The sequence below is a fragment of the Sciurus vulgaris genome, assembly GCF_902686455.1.
Source record: "Sciurus vulgaris genome assembly, chromosome: 4".
Classification (NCBI taxonomy): Eukaryota; Metazoa; Chordata; class Mammalia; order Rodentia; family Sciuridae; genus Sciurus; species Sciurus vulgaris.
Genome location: NC_136464.1, coordinates 140748572 through 140767517, shown reverse-complemented (window position 1 = coordinate 140767517; position 18946 = coordinate 140748572). Strand labels below are relative to the sequence as shown.

The 18946-nt window shown below is 37.8% G+C and overlaps 1 protein-coding gene across 3 annotated transcripts in view; it reads left to right on the top strand.

The window, feature by feature from the left end:
* The window catches only part of EPSTI1 (epithelial stromal interaction 1), a 97487-nt gene that overhangs the window by 40102 nt on the left and 38439 nt on the right, over positions 1-18946 (top strand). For all 3 annotated transcript variants that reach the window (XM_079136961.1, XM_079136962.1, XM_079136963.1), the window contains exon 7: positions 14902-14995. In XM_079136961.1, coding sequence (XP_078993087.1) covers positions 14902-14995 — 94 coding nt within the window. The remainder of the gene's footprint in view (positions 1-14901; positions 14996-18946) is intronic.

Below are 18946 nucleotides of genomic sequence, written 5' to 3'. Positions count from 1 at the left end.
TTTGGTCTAAGGAAATCCCTGACTATTGAATGTTAAATCATGTTGCTTCTTAAGATCATATTGAAATTTCTACCCACTATCAGTTCTTCCTGCAGATATTCTAGTAATGTTAATTCATTTCATTCCCACTGGCACCACTGTAGGCTGGCACTTGTCACATGCCACTTGAATTGTGGTCAGTGTTTCTGTTCCTTGGTCACCCAAGTGGGGTAACCTTTGATCTCTTTGCCATTGATTTCTTCTCTTAGTTGCCTCACACTTTTTTATTCAGGTTTAAGTCTCTAAAACACATTTTGGTCATGTTACTTCCTTATTCTAAAATATTTGATTAATTACTATTCCTGTTGCCTCTGAAGTGAATTCCAAATTCCTGGGCCACACCTTGGGGAAACAAGGAGCACCTTAGGAAGATGTCAGAAGGGACTTAAAGGCTGTGGACCTGGGTCAGGTGGCTTGGGGGAAGGTTTAAGGAAGCAGAGCTTTGCCCTTGGTTGGATGTTATCTGTAAATAGGGGTCATTATATGGTTATGTATCTTAAAATCAATCTTTATTTGAAAGGAGGGGTGACTGGAATGAGACTCATACTGTCATTGATAAAGCAGCATAGTCACTCCTAGTAGGCAGGATTTGGGGGTATTTGATCACTGTTGTAGTTTGCAGAAGGTTCGTGTGCTTTTCCATGTTCAGACATGTTATAGAGTTGTCTTTCTTTTGCCATGATTCATCACAGTCATGTAGTGACCTCTTCTTAGATTGATGTCATGTGCCATTGCTTACTTTTAATAGGACCCACAAGTGCCAGATCAGTTTTCATCTTTCTCCCATGTAATTGTAACTGATAAAAGATGAAAATTGACTGGTACCTTATTTGCACAATATTTTGTCACTGGAACCTAGTACCATTCCTTCTTGGAAAGGTAGGGGATCAGGGGCTACGTTGCCTGGGTTCACACTCTAACTTCTTAACTCACTAGTTGAAGAATTTATTTAACCTCTTGGAGCCTGTTTCCTCATGTGTAGCATGGTGTGGGAGTGGTAGCTGCTAACTCCTAAGAAGATCAATTGATATAGCTCACATAAGAGGCTGAGCATAGCCCTCAGAGATGTTGAACCTAGTAAATTACAAGGACAGCAAAGGAAGAAATAAAGAGAAGAGGTGACTCTGGCCTTTGACCCAAAGCATAGACCCTGAGAATCTCTTTTTGAGACATGAAATTCACTAAGACAGTCCTGGGGTCAGAGAGTGCTCCTGGTAAATATATCACACCTGGATGAATGTGTGATCCCAACCTGGAGACAAGCTACCTGTGCAACCAACTTTATTGTTCTTATGTGTGTTCTAAAAACCTTATTGAAAAAAATTAACAGAAAACATACTCTAGTCAAACAAATACCCTGGCATAAGAAGACATGAGATACCAGAACTATTTTGAACAAAAAAGATAGTGACATTTATAATCAAATATGTGATTAATTTTCTTTCTTTAAATTAAGATCAAGTTAAAATCATGGAGGATTTTGGAACTAGAAAAGGTACAAACAAGAAAGAATTACTGGAAGTATTCTTTTCCTTTGTTGTATGAAGAAGGCTTATGAATTGTAGATACTGATAGAAAAGTAATTATATTGTAATATGTTTAATTATATGTTAATTTTATGTAATAGGATATTATATAAACATGAGAAAAATAGCATACAAATTTGATAATTATAATGAAATATAGACAAGAAGTGGAGATTTTACAATAAAACATAAGAAGAAAGTAAAACATTAAATCCAACAAATTAACACTTACAAATAAGCTATGTAAGCCAGATTTCCTTATTAAAAGACAAACTCTTACACTGCATTAAAAACAAGCATATAACTGTATGGTATCACAAAACATATTTATAAAATGAGAGTTAAAAATAAAGGCATGGAAAATATAACTATAAATGCTAATAAAAGAGGACAGATGTACCAATATTAATATAAGATGAATTGAATTCAAGGTAAAAAGCACTCAATAAGATAAAGGATATTTTATGAAGATAAAATACATAATCCAAAGAAAATGTGAATCATAAGTCTTTATCAACATAGATTTGAAATATATAGGATAAAAATTAGAGGAAAACTGTTACAAGTCTCTAGTGTACACTGTGGATTTGCCAAATTTTTCTTTTATTTAGCTAATTCTCAATAGAAATGAACAGATCAAGTGAACCAAAAAATGACACAGGGATTAGAGGAACTGAAAAATATGACTATTCATAATTAATAGACATAGTTATGAAATATTGTACCCACTACATGAAAAAACATACTTTATGCTGACTTAATTACCACAACATTGGCCATGACCAAAGCCTCAAATACTGTCAGTAAATTCCCCTAAATCCCCCTGAATTCTAGAAAGTCATGTCCCTGAGAAAATGAATAAAATTAGAAATTAAGCAATAAGAGATTTTAAAGTCTGTTCACTTAAACAATTTAAATACCCATTTAAAAGACTAGTGGGAAAAACATTGAAACCAAAACTTAAATTACTTTTAAGTAAAGAATAAAAACTTTAAAGCACAGTAGGTATAACAAAGCTTTTTTGCCAGCATAATCAATATTTAAATAGGTTCAGTGAATGCTGCAATCTATAAGTAGATCCATGATTATTTGGGAATTTAGCATTTAAGGACTTTAGCTATAGATAATAGTATCATTTCAACTCAATATGAAAAGGAAAGACAATTTGGTAAATTGTGTTGAACCAACACAATTAGAATGTGATGAGGGATGATCTTATCATTTTAGGATAGAAATTCCTTTGTAAGCAATACACAAATCTCAGAGTAATGACAAATGGACTTAAGTGCCTAAAAATTTTTTAGATACATGATGGAAGACATAAAGAAAAAAAAAACTTAGCAGTAAGCGATAATGCAAGAGAAACTATTTACCTGAGACATAATGAATAATGACTCAATTTCACAAAGAACTCTTTACCAAATAATAATAAAAAGACAAATCTAGAAAAATTGGCAAAATACTTGAACAGGAAGTTAAAAGGGAACAAATATGAATCATCAAAAAATATTCAGAGCAAAATAAGTGCAATTTATTACACAGGCAAGAAATCAATGTATTGAGAATACCTAGCATGAGGAAAGGTACTTTTATTTAGAGAGTGAATAATGAGCACTCCGTATGAATCAGGAGCTACAGTAGGTTCTGAGTACATAATGTGAATAGAGCAAATGAGGCTTCAGGACCAAATATGGAAATTTAGATGTTAAGCAAAGTGACAAACTACTGTTTCGGAAGACCAATTGTAAAAATTTTTGGTGAAGGAACATTGTGGTAGAGGTAGGGTAAAATGATCAAGAACAAATGGGACTGGGAGAGCAAAATCTCTTTAGCATGGTAGGGAAGACCTGATCTACAGAGAAAAGGGCCTTGAGCTGAAATAACAAGAAGGACCCAGCTATGCTGAGAACCAGGGAAGAAAGTTCTTGACTCAAGGATCAGCATGTAGTGCTTCAGTAATCTGAACGGATGCTGTTGTATTTGGGTTAAAATGAAAAAAAGGAGAAGAAATCATGCTGTCGACAAGATGGGCATCAGTAAGACAAAGTGGGCCATGCAGACTGTTGCATAGAGTCTGGATTTATTCTAGAGGAGAAGCATAAGAAGCTTCTTATTTATTTATTTTCATTTTGAAGAAGTGATCACTGTGATTGCTGTGTTGAGAATAGATTTGGAGGAAGCAAGAGTGGAAGTGGAGAGTCTACTAAAGATGTTACTGCAGTGGTCCAGGTAAAGGTTGATGGTGGCTCTGATTTGGGTGATATAAGGCAGAGAAAAGGCCATATATACTGTAGGAAAAAAATCAACAGGATGTGTTGATTTGGGGGAGGAGGAAGTAGGAAGAAACAAGGATGATTCCCAGCTGACTTGATATACTGAATGTAGAGTGATGCCAAGTCCTGAGATGGGGACTATTAGGAGAGGACCAGTTTGGGGAGAAAAGTATCAAAAGTTTAATTTTAAATGTCCTAAATTTGAGATGCCTGAGAGACACCAGATGGGAAGTTGTACATAAAAATTTGGTCTTTGTGAGCAAGTATGTGTGAGATACAAATTTAGAAATTATTAGCATTGTAAACATAAGGCCATGGGGATGTATAAAATCATTTAAATTGTCAGTTTGAGGAGCAGCCCAGGACTAAATAACAGAGGAAGTCTATCCTGTAGAGGTGAAAGAACATTGGGAGGCTGGCAAATCAACAAGTGTAATGCCATGGAAATCAAGATGGAAAGGTTGAATAAGAAGAGGCCCAGGGAGATGGCTATAAGGAAGTGGTCCTGACAGGAATGATTTGGGTATGATGGGGGGATGGAGCCTGATGGGATTGGACTTGAGAATAAATAGAAATGTGGAAATAGTGATGACATTGATCAACTCTTGAATTATTTGAGAAGAAAAGCAATGAAAAGAAGCAGTAACAGGATAAGGTTGAGGGATCAAGGGATAGTCATGTTTGTGTAAAGATAGAAAAAAATCAAGTAGAGCTGAGGAGAGACCAGATACAATGGGTATGACAGAAGAAATAAAGTCCTCAAGGAGGCATAGATGGATAACTTCCTTAATGTATATAACCAATGGGTTAATTAATGATAAGAAGAGTACTTCTAATATAATTGAGGAAATACTTTTTTTAAAAAGCATTTTTTTAAAAAAACTTTTTTTTTTTCCAGGCTAGGGATTGAACCTTGGGCTTCCTGCAGGGCAAGTGGGTCTATGACTGAAATACATTCCCAGACCTATAATTATACTTTTTAAAGGAGAAAAGATGCAGATATAGGGAGAATTGAAGATTTTGTATAGGGAAAGATGAAGGACTTATGAATTCTCTACTCTCAAAGTATGAGGAGCATTTCTGCTGAGAGCAAGGTGTGAAGGAGAACAGATAAGATGTGGAAGATAATTCTTAAATGAAATGGAGTAGAATTACTGAATAAAGCTAACATTCATGAATTTCATGTGAAGCTAGTCTACCCCATCACTCCATCCTCCCTCATGCTTCTTATCCCAAAACATCTGTTATATTTTTCCAAGTTTGATTCACCTGCTCTGTTACAGACACAGAGAAGGCAGATGGTTGATTTTCATCTGGATCTGAGATTTTTTTTTTTTTTAGACAAATATAAAGGAGAGAGAGAGAGAAGGAAAAAAATTAAAGGTATTTGTAGAGCAAGATTTTTTTTTTTTTAATGGACTATTGTATCTAAGCTGTATAGGAAGTTAAAATAGGTAGCAGCTGATGGCAGCAATGGTTTGGAAATCCTAAAGAGAATGGAAAATTATTGAATGAAAGCATTTGAAAAAACATGGAATGATAGTTGTTTAAAAGAGCAGGATCTGTCATTTGATGGTTTGGAGAGGGTGCAATTATGAGTGGCAGTGATATCTAGGGCATGACATTAGGAGTGTGGCTGAAATCAAAGGGAGAAAAGCTACTGAGATGAGAAGTCAAAAATGAGGTCCCAGGGAGGATGAGATGTGGGGAAAGTGTATAGGATATATAGGATACCTTAGTCGATGACAGTAGTCAACATAAGGAGAATGTTCACAGTCTTGAACAATTGAGAACTGGTTGACCAGAAGGCTGAATGGTGACAATTGCAGAGAGGAGGATGTAATCTGATATAAAGAGCTTTATAGGAATGGACATTTTTGCAAATGGTGGAGGATAAGTAATGGTCTGGAAGTAGTTTAGGGAGCAATGAAGATGTCTGCTCCACCCTCAGGCACTAAGGAATATGTACATGAGAAATGAAATGCCTCCATTTAGGGGGCTCAGAAAAAAGCACTTTCTCAAGATATAGTCAAGTTTTAGGTGATGCAGAAAAGTTATGCAGACTATAAAATTTTTTTTGAGTAATGTAAACTTGAAGTTACAAAAATAGTAAACTTTTTAGTAAAGTTTCATCTAGCTATTGTTGATCTCTTATACAACTATAGTATAATTATCAAAACCAAGAAATTAACATTGGTACAATAGTATTGACTAAACTTGTAGAGATTATTCAAATTTCACCAGTTTCCCTCTAATGCCCACTTTCAATTTCAGGATCCAATTTAAGATCACATAAAACATCTAGTCATCATGATTCCTTAATTTCCTCCTGTTAGTACCTCATATTTTCTTCTTCTTTTATAAACTTAACACTTCCAGTGGGTACTGGTAGTTAACTTAGAATATCCTCCAATTTTTATTTGCCTGATATTTTCTCATGATTAGATTGAGGTTATATTTCAATAAAAATGCCTCAAAAATGATGCAGTATATTCTCAGTGAATTATATAGGAAGGAACATGACATCACTGGTGATCGTTTGGTTACTTTGGTCATTTGGTAAAGGAACTGTTTTTCCCATTTATAACTGGTTTATCTCTTGGGGAAGATACTTTAAAATTATATTTTAGATTAATATCCTGTTATTCTCCAACTTTTGCCCACTGATTTTAGCATCCATAGGTGGATCTTACCTTGGTACCTTATTGTATTGGAGGGAGACTTTTTGAGGCTAAAGATATAAAGATATTGGTTCTTAGTTAAAGATGAAAAATTTATTGTGACTGTGGAAAAGTTAGAAAGGCTAGACGAAGGTGTGGGGGCTTAAGTGTCAGGTATATTGGGCAGTATGGGATTGATTAATGATAGATGATGGCCATATTAGTCATCTTCCATCATTATAACAAAATACTTGAGATGATCAACTTAAAAAGATTAAGGTTTTATTTTAGCTCACAGTTTTGAAAGTTCCAGCCATGATTAATGGATCCCATTGCTTTGGGCTTATGGCAAATTAGCACATCATGGCAGGAGTATGTGACAGTACAAAACTGCTCACCTTATAGCCATTATGCAAAAGAGGAGAGGGAAAAGACTGCGGTAGACAATCCACTTTAAGAGGAAACCACCGTTGATTTTGCACTAGTCTTCACCTCTTGAAGTATCATACCACCACCTCCCAATAGTGCCACCCTGTGTACCAAGCCTTTAACATGTGGGCCTCGGGGGAACATTCAATGTACAAACTATAGCAATGATTAACGCTGAGGCACTTGGAGGTGACTGAGATAAATAGAATGTGCGAGACAGAATGGAATTAGTACTTAGAAGGGGTAGGTCATGTTCTACATTGCCACTTTCATACAAGTTTTGTTCAGGATGTAAATTTGCATAGAACAATTTGGCAAAATTAGTTGAGATTTAAGCTTGCATATCCACAGATAGGAACTTATACTAGAAATTAATTCTATTTCTAGGTATATATCTAGAAAAAATATTTATGTGTACAGGACATAGATAGCAGGATATTCACTGAAATATCTATCAATAAGAGTGCTAAATGTATTATGCAATGTCCATATTATAGAATGCTATTGAGAGACCAAAAGGGTGAAGTTAGATATATCCATATTGATATGGAAGAATTTGTTATATGAAAGTAAATCAGTTTTTAGAACAAAATATTATAGTGTCCTCTTAAGGGGGAAAATCTGTTTAGGGTAGGAAAAGCTATGGGACAAAAAAATGGACACCAAAATTTCAAAGACCAAGAAGTACATATCTTTCTTGTGGAATGACCTGGGGCCAGTGTAGGAGTCAGCAGTTTAGCTTTTGTCCCTTGGCATTAGGAGACTCAGTTTCCAGCATGAAGTCAAGTGCCTTCCAAGCTCTCTTTGGGTGCTACCATCAGACAGGAGGAGGAGAGTACTGAGTCAGTGGGAAATTGTTGATGTGTGTCACTTCCAGCCTGGACCCTGCGCTTGCTCACATTTCATTGCCCAGATCTCAGATATACAGCCACATCTAATTGCATGGGAGCTGGGAAATATAGTCTAACTCTGTATCAAAGAGGCAGAGAAACACATTCAGAGAAGAACTGGCAGTCTGTTTATCCTAATTACCCTCCCTGAAGTAAACTGCTATTCATCATTTATCATCCTAAGCAGATATTTACCAATGATTAGAAAATAGTCCAGGAGGCTACATGAGACAATTCATAGTGTTGACTTTTGGGGAAAAGGGCAAAGTTGAGAGGAGTATTAAGCAGGATCCTTTGCTTTCTGTTCTTTAAATTTTTCTATTTTATATTCCTATTTTCAACTCATGTTGAATTCACATATCACTTTTGTGATTAATGATTTAAACTTTAAAGACCAGTTAAACCAGAGGTAAATATTGTTTAAAGTACATGAGATCATTTGATTATTATGATTAAGTGCAAAATGTAGTTCTTCCTGAGTTACTACTCACAGTTATGTTTTGTTTCATACCTCTAGTTCTTGTGATCTCTTACGTGGAAGATTTGTGCACCTACCCAGTACATTTTCTCCCACTCTCTTACTTCCCTAGGCTCTGTGGGTGCTTATAGGTATATGAATGTCTTGTGTTCACACTCAGTTATATGAAACTGACTCTGGCAAAATAATGCCTCTTTAGATTGCCTTATAACCCATATTGCTAAGACCATAGCAGAGGCTTGGGAAATACTTGTTGTCTGCATGAATACATACATGTGTGAATATAAGAGTGACTGCTGACTCTCTTGAACTTCATGGTGGCAAAGTTCAGGTTTGTGAAGCTATTGCAAAGTATGGGTGGAATGTATGGCTAGATAGCATTTGCATAGACAGTTCCTAAGATACACTGAGATTTTGTTTCCAAATGTGTTATATAACATGAATTATTCATAAGTCTGCATCATGTGGACCTAAGATAATTATGCATATTAAATATCCATCTGTAGTACTATAGTAGTTCTTAAGATCACCAGGGGTGCTTTTCAGAAACAGATTCCCAGATTCCACTCCAGACAGGCTGGAAAGTCAAAGACTTGAGTCCAGTAATTTCTCAGAAGCACCACCAATGGGTGTCCTGTAGCCAGCTGCACATAGGTCTTCTCCCTGGCAGTTTGAAAACTATCATGCTAGGAAGTTCAGAATTGCATCTGCCAAGTCTTTCCCTACTTAATACTACCCAAGTGTGTGTACTTTTTCTCTCTTTGAGAAACATCTCAAACACCCAGGAAATACGTATCAACCACCAAGGTCACGCTATTAAGATTCTACTTATATTTGCTTAATTTTTAAAAAGAAATTAAACATTAGACACAGTTAAGTTTTATCCTTTCACCCTTATCCCTTTCTTTCTCCTCTTTTCCCTAGCAGTAACCACTGTCCTGGTATGTAATGTTTGTCAGTGGCCTTCAGCCAAAACCACCAGGGACACACCTGTAACTGAACCAGTTGGGTTTATTGTTACACCAAAGGAAAATACATACCATGGGGAATAGTGCATTATCTCAGTAAGAAAGTGTTAGAACCTATTATAGGATTTGGGCTTTGGTTGCATAATTCTGGAAAGGGTCTAAGGAGGTAGGGGGTTACCTTGGATTGGACTGGGTACAATCAGACAGTGGCGACAATTTTATGATTAGGTATCTTGATAAATTTCATCTATAGGGAGGACAGACTAGAATGAGGGTGAAGTTGTAAGTGGTAAAGAAGGGGCAGTTACTCACCTTGTTGGAGGGATGGATTTTGTAATGCGTGGGTTGCATGATGATCTTGTGTGAAATAGATGTGACTGTGTCCAACAGTAGAACCAGTCTTAACTTTGCAGGGTTCAATCAGTTTGTAACAACACTGAGCTCTACATGTAAGTATCAGACCAATTCCTGGATGTCAGAGCTCTTTCTCTTCCCTCTCACCATTCAAGTTTTTCTCATTTTACTATCTGTGTATGAATTCACAACTGCTGGAGTTTTTATAATATTACTGTATCATGATGTTCACAAATTGTGTTATTTCTTTACAGACATTGTTTTGAGATTTAACTATATTGATTCATGATATAAATGAACTTATTCTCTTCTTACTTCCCGTCCTTTTCTTCTTTCTACTTTTCCACCCTCCATCTTCCTTCTCTCTCTCCCTGGGGCTCTTACGAATGGTGCTGGATTATGTGTCCTTCCTCAGTTCTCCTTATCTGCATGTGCCAGAGTTTCTCTAGTGTAAACATCTAGACTTTGTGCACATACTCAGCTCTACCAGGTATTGTCAAGTTGCTCTCCACAGCGGTGAGACCAATTTGCTCTTCCATCAGCAATTCATAAGAGGGCCAGTTCTGCCAGACACCCTCTGTAGTTTATGACAAGGTTTTCATGCTTTCTAATTTTTTTCTTGCCAATCTGGCAGATGTGTAATGGTATCTTGTTTTAATTTCCATATTCCCAATTATTAGTGAGCTTAACCATCTTTTCTCATGGGTATTGCTCATGAGAAGCAGTCAGGCACAGCAGCTGCAAGTATGGTCTCTGGAGCCAGGCTGCCTGGGTCTGAGCCCAGGTCTTGACAGTTACTTGCTGTATGACCTTGAGCAAGTTACTTCTAGGAACTGGAGATGACAGTGAAACCCTTGCAAGGCTGACATAAAGGGAATGTATGTAAAGTTCTTTCAACAGAGCCCAACAAATCATAAATACTATATATGCCCTGAGCTGTTGCTCTTCTAATTGTTTTATTAATCATGTTTCTTAGGTGCAGTGTATGTTTCTGTTTTTTGCCCACTTTTCTATTAGGTTGTTTGTCTTTTTGTAATCTGATTTATTAGCATTCTTTATATATTTTGCACACTACCTCTTTTTATTATTTTTTTCCTGTGGCTATAAATATTTTTCCATGGTTCGTTTTTTTCATCTTCTGTATAGTACTTGCTTTTCTTATATTAACACAAATATGTAGAGTTATAAACTGTAAAGAAGTGATATTCCTTTGTGTTAGGTATATAAATGAAATATGGTCTGATATCCCTTCTCTCTCCAACTGTAAGCTGATGGACATAAAGCTGCAGAGCACTATTTCTTAGCTCCCTCTTCAGTACCAGAATTTCAACCTTGCTTATTCCTTCTTTCTTTAAAAAAATAAATAAATAAATAAAGGATATACAGTTAAGAAATTCATTGTCAACAAAAATCAACAGGAACAGTCAGAAACAAAATCAGCTGGTCACAATTAGAAGGCTTTTGGGGCACATCTGACTAGTAGATGATTTTGTTGGTGTGTTTATTTTTGACCATACAGCATTGGTCCTCAGTGTTCCAATTTCTTTTTAATTAGTCACCAAATAATTTCATATTAAATTTTTTAGCATTTTGGTTATAATAGTAAAAACTGGGACATCTGGCATTCTGGCCTGTGCCCCCATGGATAATAGTCTGGAGCTAAGAAACAGCTGACCCCTTTACGTGAAAACTCCCTCTCTAGTTTGTTAAAATCCCTGACACACTCTCTGGCCTCTCTATCATTGACCTGAGTGGCAATTGTCATTTATCACTGGTCTGAGCTCCTGTTTTCCTCACTCATTTAGGTTACATGTCTGAGCCCTGTAGTCATTTTGAGTTTGTGTGGAAGCTAACAGAAGGTGAGAAAAGGTAACACTGCTCCATTTACTCCCCAGCAACATAAAAAGTACCAGGAGAGAAGTTTGTAACTTATTTTTCAATAAGAGTACCTTCCCCATTATGACTGTTTATAATTGTAGTTTAACATTTTGAATAGAATGTTCTTATATATCCTTTCATAATTCAGAGGTGACAGATGTGGGCAACCAGGTAGGGAAAGTTGCTTAATACCTTATAGCCCTGATATTGAGTGGTTGTTTCCTGACTCATTAACTTCTACACGTCTGTGTTAACTTTTGTTCTTTCTTTTAACACATTGTTTTTTGACTATTGAAAATCCTAGTTTTCTAACTCTGAAATCAAACAACCTTATAGGAATTGTCTTTTGCAATTCTGGGATACTCAAATGAACCCTCAAAGGCAAACTTCATTCTCTGTGGCCTTTCCTGTTTTTCTGTCCTGTTATGGGGGTCAATTTTGGTTACTAATGAATCTTCATTGGCAGATTTTAAATATTCCATCATGCTATAGTATAACAAGCCATTTTCTTCTCCTTCCCTAATTTTCTCAAAATGAATTTCCTCAAACCCCTACCCATCTTCAGTCTAGATAAGGTCCTAGTGGTTTTAGGTTAAATTAATTCTAATTTTTATACTCTGTGTCTATATAATTCCTAGACTTGACACAAAGGCATCTCAAGGATGAATAAGCTTCCCCTCTTTCCAGCATTCCCTTTCCATCTTGAAGTTCGGAGATGACTGAGAAGCCAAATGGAGTACTTAAATTCTTTTTCCTATTCTTCAACTCTTCTTGACTTCTTATGTACTTCTGGAATTGAGAAATGACTCCCTTTACATATTCCTTTATGTTGTATTATCAGGATAGACTAATTGCTGTCATAAACAGGCCCTAAAATATATAGTGTTTGACTGTTATCTGTGGTTTTAATGTTGCTCATTTAAGATGTGAATGAACAGGTTTGAGATCAGGTATTTAGGTATCTAGGTACCTTTAGGTACCTTCACTGTATAACATCCAGTTTCCCTATAGGTTATCCCTGTCCCACACAAGCAGTGGACAAAAATGTGTGGAGGCACGTACCTGGAGAGTCTAAAATAAGTCAGTCCTGGAAATGGTGTGCATTATCTTCTCTCCCATTCCATTGGTCAAAACTCAATTATATTGTCACCCTTTGCTATAAGGGAGGCTAGGAAATTGTCATGGTGTGTGACCGGGATAAGTGGAAAACGTAAGTTTTGGTGAATATTTAACATCCTTGCTGTAGCTGTGTGGTATTGAGGAGAGCCAAAAGTCTTTAAGGAATCATTCCAGGAACAAGCAGGAAGGATCCTTGAAAATCAAAGTTGGACCTGTAAACTAAATCTCCAAAACCAGTCTAACCAGTTGCTCTGTGGAGAATAAAAGAAGTCCTTTATTCATGCGAGGTAGAGTGATTAAGTGTGAGAGGACCACCTACCTGCAATAGATAGCAAGAACCCCAATGGAAAGCTGGCTCCTGGTGCTAGAGTCCAGATTCTTAGTCTAGTTAGACTTCCCACAAGGCCGTTTTCCTGTGTTTGCCCTTCAAAGAGGTTCTGCATTTTATTTTTATTACTGATGACCACAATTACCTACAGGGATCCCAATTAAGTTTAATCAGAATATGGGAATTCTATTATTTTCCAGGCACTGTGCCAATAGTTAAAAAATACCACTTAGCTTAGTAATTCAAGACTTCCCTTGTTTGTACAGTTAATCGCTTGGGAGTGATCCACATTCTGCCCTATTTATGTTCCCATGTCAGTCTCAAGCCTGTCATCATGCTTTACTCTTACAGCCTGGGTGGGACAGTGGAGCCGATGGCTCAGCACCCACCCATCTTTGTGTTTGGCATTAGCAGGAAAGAAGCAGTGAGCAGCACACAGGCAGGGGCTGACAGTCAATGTGGTCTGCAGTTCCTTGCTTAGTGCTGTGTTTCTTTCTCACCACTTTTCCCCATAGTCTGCACTCAGCTAACAATATTCAGAAATCTCATTCAAACTTCTGGCAAGTCTTCTTTCTATCACTGGTGACTTCCTAAAACTCCAGATGGTGGGGTGGCTTCCAGGCTGTGTGACTTCATTAGGCTCCTTGCCTTAATCTGGGTGAGATAAGTAACCCTAGATAAAAGAAGTGTGTCTCAACTGCTGAGGTCTTATACTACTCAGGGTTTTTTGCTTTGCTTCTTTCCTTATCAACCTTCAGCCTGATTTTTAAATGCAGGTTCTACCTAAGTAATCGTTCAATGGGGTGAACAATGGCATCTCTTTTTTAAATTTCTAATTCCTTGTGTTGATTTTTCCCCCACTGGATGACACTGGTTCTTACTGCACCCTTTGTGTTTCCTTTCACGCCCAAGTCCTAAGTACTTGGTGACTCTGATCTTAGCATTATGGAAACAGCAAGATATTAGGAAGAAGGAGATGGGTGGGAACAGACTGCAAGAGTCTGCTACAATATAAATCAGTCTCAATGAGGTGTTTGGTTGTAAATGTGGAATAAGAGGTAAAAATCCCATAAATTCCATGGGAAGACAAGGGAGTAGAAATTAATCCAAGGTAGGCAGAATGGAGCACTGATAACAGAAAGGAATAGGAACTAATTTAAATGGTCTGTGACTGACATTGGGTGAGAGGAGAAATTGGAATGGTGACTTGAATTAAAAGAACAGCAAAGAACTTTTCATTAAGAAGAAGAAATTAATTCTCATTAAAGAAATTTCTAGGTCAGCCTTTCAGAGCTAAAAGGAAATGTCAGAAATGCAGACCAGAATCAGCATCAATTTTATCCTCTGTGGAAGGAGGTTCTTCACATGCCTTGAGTCAAATGCACAGCTGAGTGTGTGTCTGGAGACAAAGGGTCCATTTCTGCTTTCAGAATCTCAATAGATGGGAAAGAGCTGCTGGATTAGAGGGTGCATATATCCTGTAGGTAGTCAAAGCCATGAGGGAGATGAGGTGACTGGAAAAAGACCCCTGGTGGGTGAAGGACTTAATGTAAGACTGGTGTGAAATAAGATGTTGTAGGGGATTAATGTTGCACAGCTCCATAGTGGAGTTTGGTGTCAGACTTAAAATGTTCACATAGGAAATTAGGCCCCGTACTGTGGAGTCAGAGAGTGTTTATCTCCATGTCAGTACACAAAGTGGGAAAATGAAATCATAGGTTCACATTTCACAAACCTAGTTTTAGATTTCTCAAACTAAAGTTCTTCAAGAATGCAGTCTTTGCAATAACATTTTGTTTTGATTTGGGACCAGAACTTGCTCTCTACCTAATCTTTTGTTCTCCCTGGGATACTTTTAGTCATCTCCCAATAAAAGTCTAGGTTAGTCTCCAAAGGCACAATAAACAACAGGATCTCTGTGTTTATGAAGGCACTAACACCTATTTGTGTTCCTGGTAGCACAACTGCTGCATTTTTGAGCAGACTGGACACAGAGTTGCCAAACAAAAGTGCCTGTCAAACTGCTCCTTGTGACCTGCAATCCTGGACACCGGTAAGTGGAACCACATCAGGCAAGATGCTGTTTGGCACATTCCAAAATGCTGTTTAGAGACTGCAGATTAAGGGCATAGAGTGACTGGGACTACATAGAACACTGGAAGTAAAGGCAGATGGTCTGATCTGAAACTTTGACCTCAGCTGCTCAATGAGCTATAAAATCATGCAGGTGGGTATTTATTACACTGTGGGCATCTGTAAAGTCATTGTTCTCACCCATTGTCATCCATCCCTCCCTCAAATTCTTATGTCAAAATAAAGTCTACTATTACATGAATGGTGTGAGTATACATTGTGTACGACCATAGAAATGAATCAAAATGTGTCTATAAAAATAAAAAAATATTTTTATAAAAAAAAAATTCTACTGTATGCCCAGAGGACTCCAGTAGGATGAGGGAGAAAACCAGTTAGAAAGCATCATTGCTTTGTCGGAAAAATCTTTTGAGTCAGACTGTGTGTGTGTGGACACTTCCTAGTAGAGGGATGCCCGAGCTGATGCTTTAAAGGTGATTTAGTAAAGCCAAGAGTCACTGCAGGTGTCAGAATTCATCAAGAGACAGAAGCAAAAATTAAGGTGTAAAGGCAAGAAAAGAGCATGGCTTGTGTTGGGGAAGAAGAGGTGTGGCTGCAGGGGAGAAAGGAAGCCAGAGGGCTGCAGAAGCAAGCAGGAGCCAGGAGGGGCTTTTCCCAATCCTGGTACTTTGGCCATGTGGGTGAGAGAGTTTATTGTATAGAGTTTTGAGGGCATCTCTGGCTCAAGGGCACAAAGTGTTAACAGCACCACCCAGATGTTGAGACATTTAGAATTGCCCACACAAGAAGCTGATGGTATCCCTGGCAGAAAACTCACTGAAGACCTTTGCATGCCACATTGGAGGACTTGGACCTCATTCTGTGAGTATGGAAATGTTGTAAACCACGAGGGTTCCACGTCAGATTTAGTGTTTTACTGGATCACACTGATAACTGTGTGAAGGATGGATCTAAAGGAATAAAGAGATAAAGAAGTCTCTAGGTCGTCTGCCCCAGGCTGGGTGAAGAGAGATGAAGATGTCAACTGGGACAGCAAGTGAAAGGATGCAAATGAAAGGGATGAGAACTCCGTAGAATGTGGAAGCAGTTAGGGCTTGGTTATTGACCGGCTAATCAGGGATAAGAAAATAAATGTCATTAAGGATGACTCTGGGAAAGAAAGGATGGACATAAGTTTAAAAAAAAATCAACATTTACTGTCCCCAAACCTGGAAAAGTTATGTCGTTAGAGAAACTTGATCTTCATCTTCCCCTGACCCTACCCCTTTCTCATTAGGGACCATCGTTTTAGAATGTTAGGAGGACATTATGATACTCCTAGAAAAAGTTCATGGTACTCCTTCCTATAAACCTTTAGATGTTCCTTTTTCTCCCCTGCTGTTTCTGATGTGGTGTTCCAAAGTCTAAATTTGTCAGTGTGGCTCTTCCATGAGTCATATCAATTGAAATCCATCATCTCTGTCCCCTCATTGCAGGGTTCTGAGGAAAGAATTGAGAATCTGCAGGTAGTGGGGGTTAAATCATGTGTACATGACACTCCTAATCATCTGTCTGGATATCCTTGTGACTGAGAGGGAGTGGAGGGAGACAGGAGTTGGATGGCTGTACCAGCTGGGGTTTGGTTTGCCAGGGTGGTCTTGCTTTCTGTTTGAGAGCTTCTGAAGCTTGTGATTTGAAACACCTGGCAGAACTCTGTGAGCCGGCTCTATTGATCTTGGCTTATTTCTTCAATTTAACAAGATCATCCTGAATTTTAATATTGTCATCCAAAGCATTAGCAGCATCTCCCAGAGCTGCATATTCTGTGGATTGATTAGTGCATTTGTCACACAATCCTCAGAGCTATCAATAGAAATATAGCGCAGGATTGGCCCCAGGATGGTTCCTTATGAACTGCTTGCAATAGCTGCTCTCATTTTGACACCAAACTATTAATAAGTTGTTGGTGTTCAATATATTTAGCTGACTTTTTACCCATATTTTACTCTTCTCATTCTGCCTAATCCATATGCATAGAATTCTTCTGAGAATGCTTTGTGGAACCATTTCTAATGCTTTAGGAAAATCAAATATGTGCATTGCACTTCTGTGAAGAGCATTTCTTCTCTGTTAAAAAGAGGGCATTTGGAGTTTGCCTTAGCTACAGTTAATGTATGAAGTGTGAAAAATGTGTGATTCCCATCTATATGGGATATGAGGAGCTGGGAGGATTTGTTTTTCTTTACACTAATTTTAATTATACTACCTAACACAATTTTCCTGAGAAAAATTTTCTTAATTTTATTTTTATTTGAATGTGGATCTGCCATTGGCAGATGGGAATTTAATTAATACTCTATAGTTATGTTGATGAAAAGGTCCTTCAGGTTTAGGACTTTAGATGATGTATTTACAGAGCTCACTTACATTTGTGTTGATGGAGTTCTCTGTACTGTGTGTGTGTGAGGGATAGAAGTCAGACCTTCCTCAGTCATTATCACTGAATATTTCCAGTTGCACAGTAAATGGTTTCTGATCCCTGATATGCATCCTCTTTTTCTTCTATAAAGAATAGCCTTTATTAAAAAAAAAAAAAAAAATGTGTCCTTTAGTTGCACTGCCCCCATTCAGTGGCTCCCTGTATCTTCAAGGAAAAATTCAAAATGACTTAGCTTAAGCATCTCCTTTCTACTCTCTGCCCCTCCTCTCTCTTGTCCCCCTCTTTTTCCCCTCCTTCACTCTCTACCTGCTTCTTGGCATTCTCTCTCTCTCTCTCTCTCTCTCTCTCTCTGCCTCTCTCCAGTCCCCTAGGGTTTAGAGGACTGGGCTCCAGTCTAGATCTTTGCTACTCCAAGTGTAGTCCATGGACCAGTCACAAGGGCATCACCTGGGAGCTTGTGGAAATGCCGACAAATCATAGACCCCACTGTAGACCTCGAGTCAGAACCTGCATTTTTAACACCATCCATGGGTAATTTGTGTGCAAATTAATGTTTGAGGGACTGTCCTAGACGCATGTCCTCACACTGCCCTGCACACTCTATGCAGTTTGGTTATTTTAATTCATGTGTCACGTTTTCATTCTTTCAAAATTGCAAATGACATTCAAATATCCAAGTCCCTCTTTGTACCCCTTTGACTCTGCTTCTCCTCCAATACTTCAGACTCCTTGTGTTTCCTATTGCTGTGTGACACATTATCGCAAACTTAGTGATTTAATTCAACATGAATTTATTCACTTTAATTTCTGGGGACCAGAAGTTTGGAATGAGTCTTAGGGTGCTAAAATCAAGGGGTCAGCAGAGTACCTGCTGGGGGCTCCTTCTGGGGAATCTGGGGGCATATGTTCTTGGCCCCTTGTCCCATGGCTGCAATATTCTGATCTCTACTTCTGCTTCTGCTTCATGTCATCTTCTCTCCGCTCTTTGACCTTCCTGTCTTCCTTTTATAAGGACCATGGTGATTACACTGGGTTCATCGGGACAATCCAGGCCCATCGCCCCATCTTGAGATCTTTAATTTCTCCCCAAATCCTTTTTGCACTATAAAGTAACATTACAAGGTTCCAGGGGTTAGGACGGGAACATCTTTAGGGGGAGAGGACATTATTTTTCCCGCCTCACTCTCCAAGCTATTTCTTTTGTCTTTTGGTGCTTAGTATCTATGATCATGTATGTTGCTATATCTGATCAATTTTAAACCTTATTAACTCATTTCTTCTTCTAATTCTTCCACTATAATTTTTCAGTATATCAGAATTTCCCTTTTCTCACTACCTGGCCAGTTAGTATATCCTTGTTACATTTTCTTTCTTTTTTAACTTTCCAAATGTTTTGCTTTATTTTTGTATTTACTTAGTTTCCTTTGAATATTCGACTGACTTTAACTTTTGTGACTATTCTACAAAATGCCTCTTGATGCAAATTTCTAT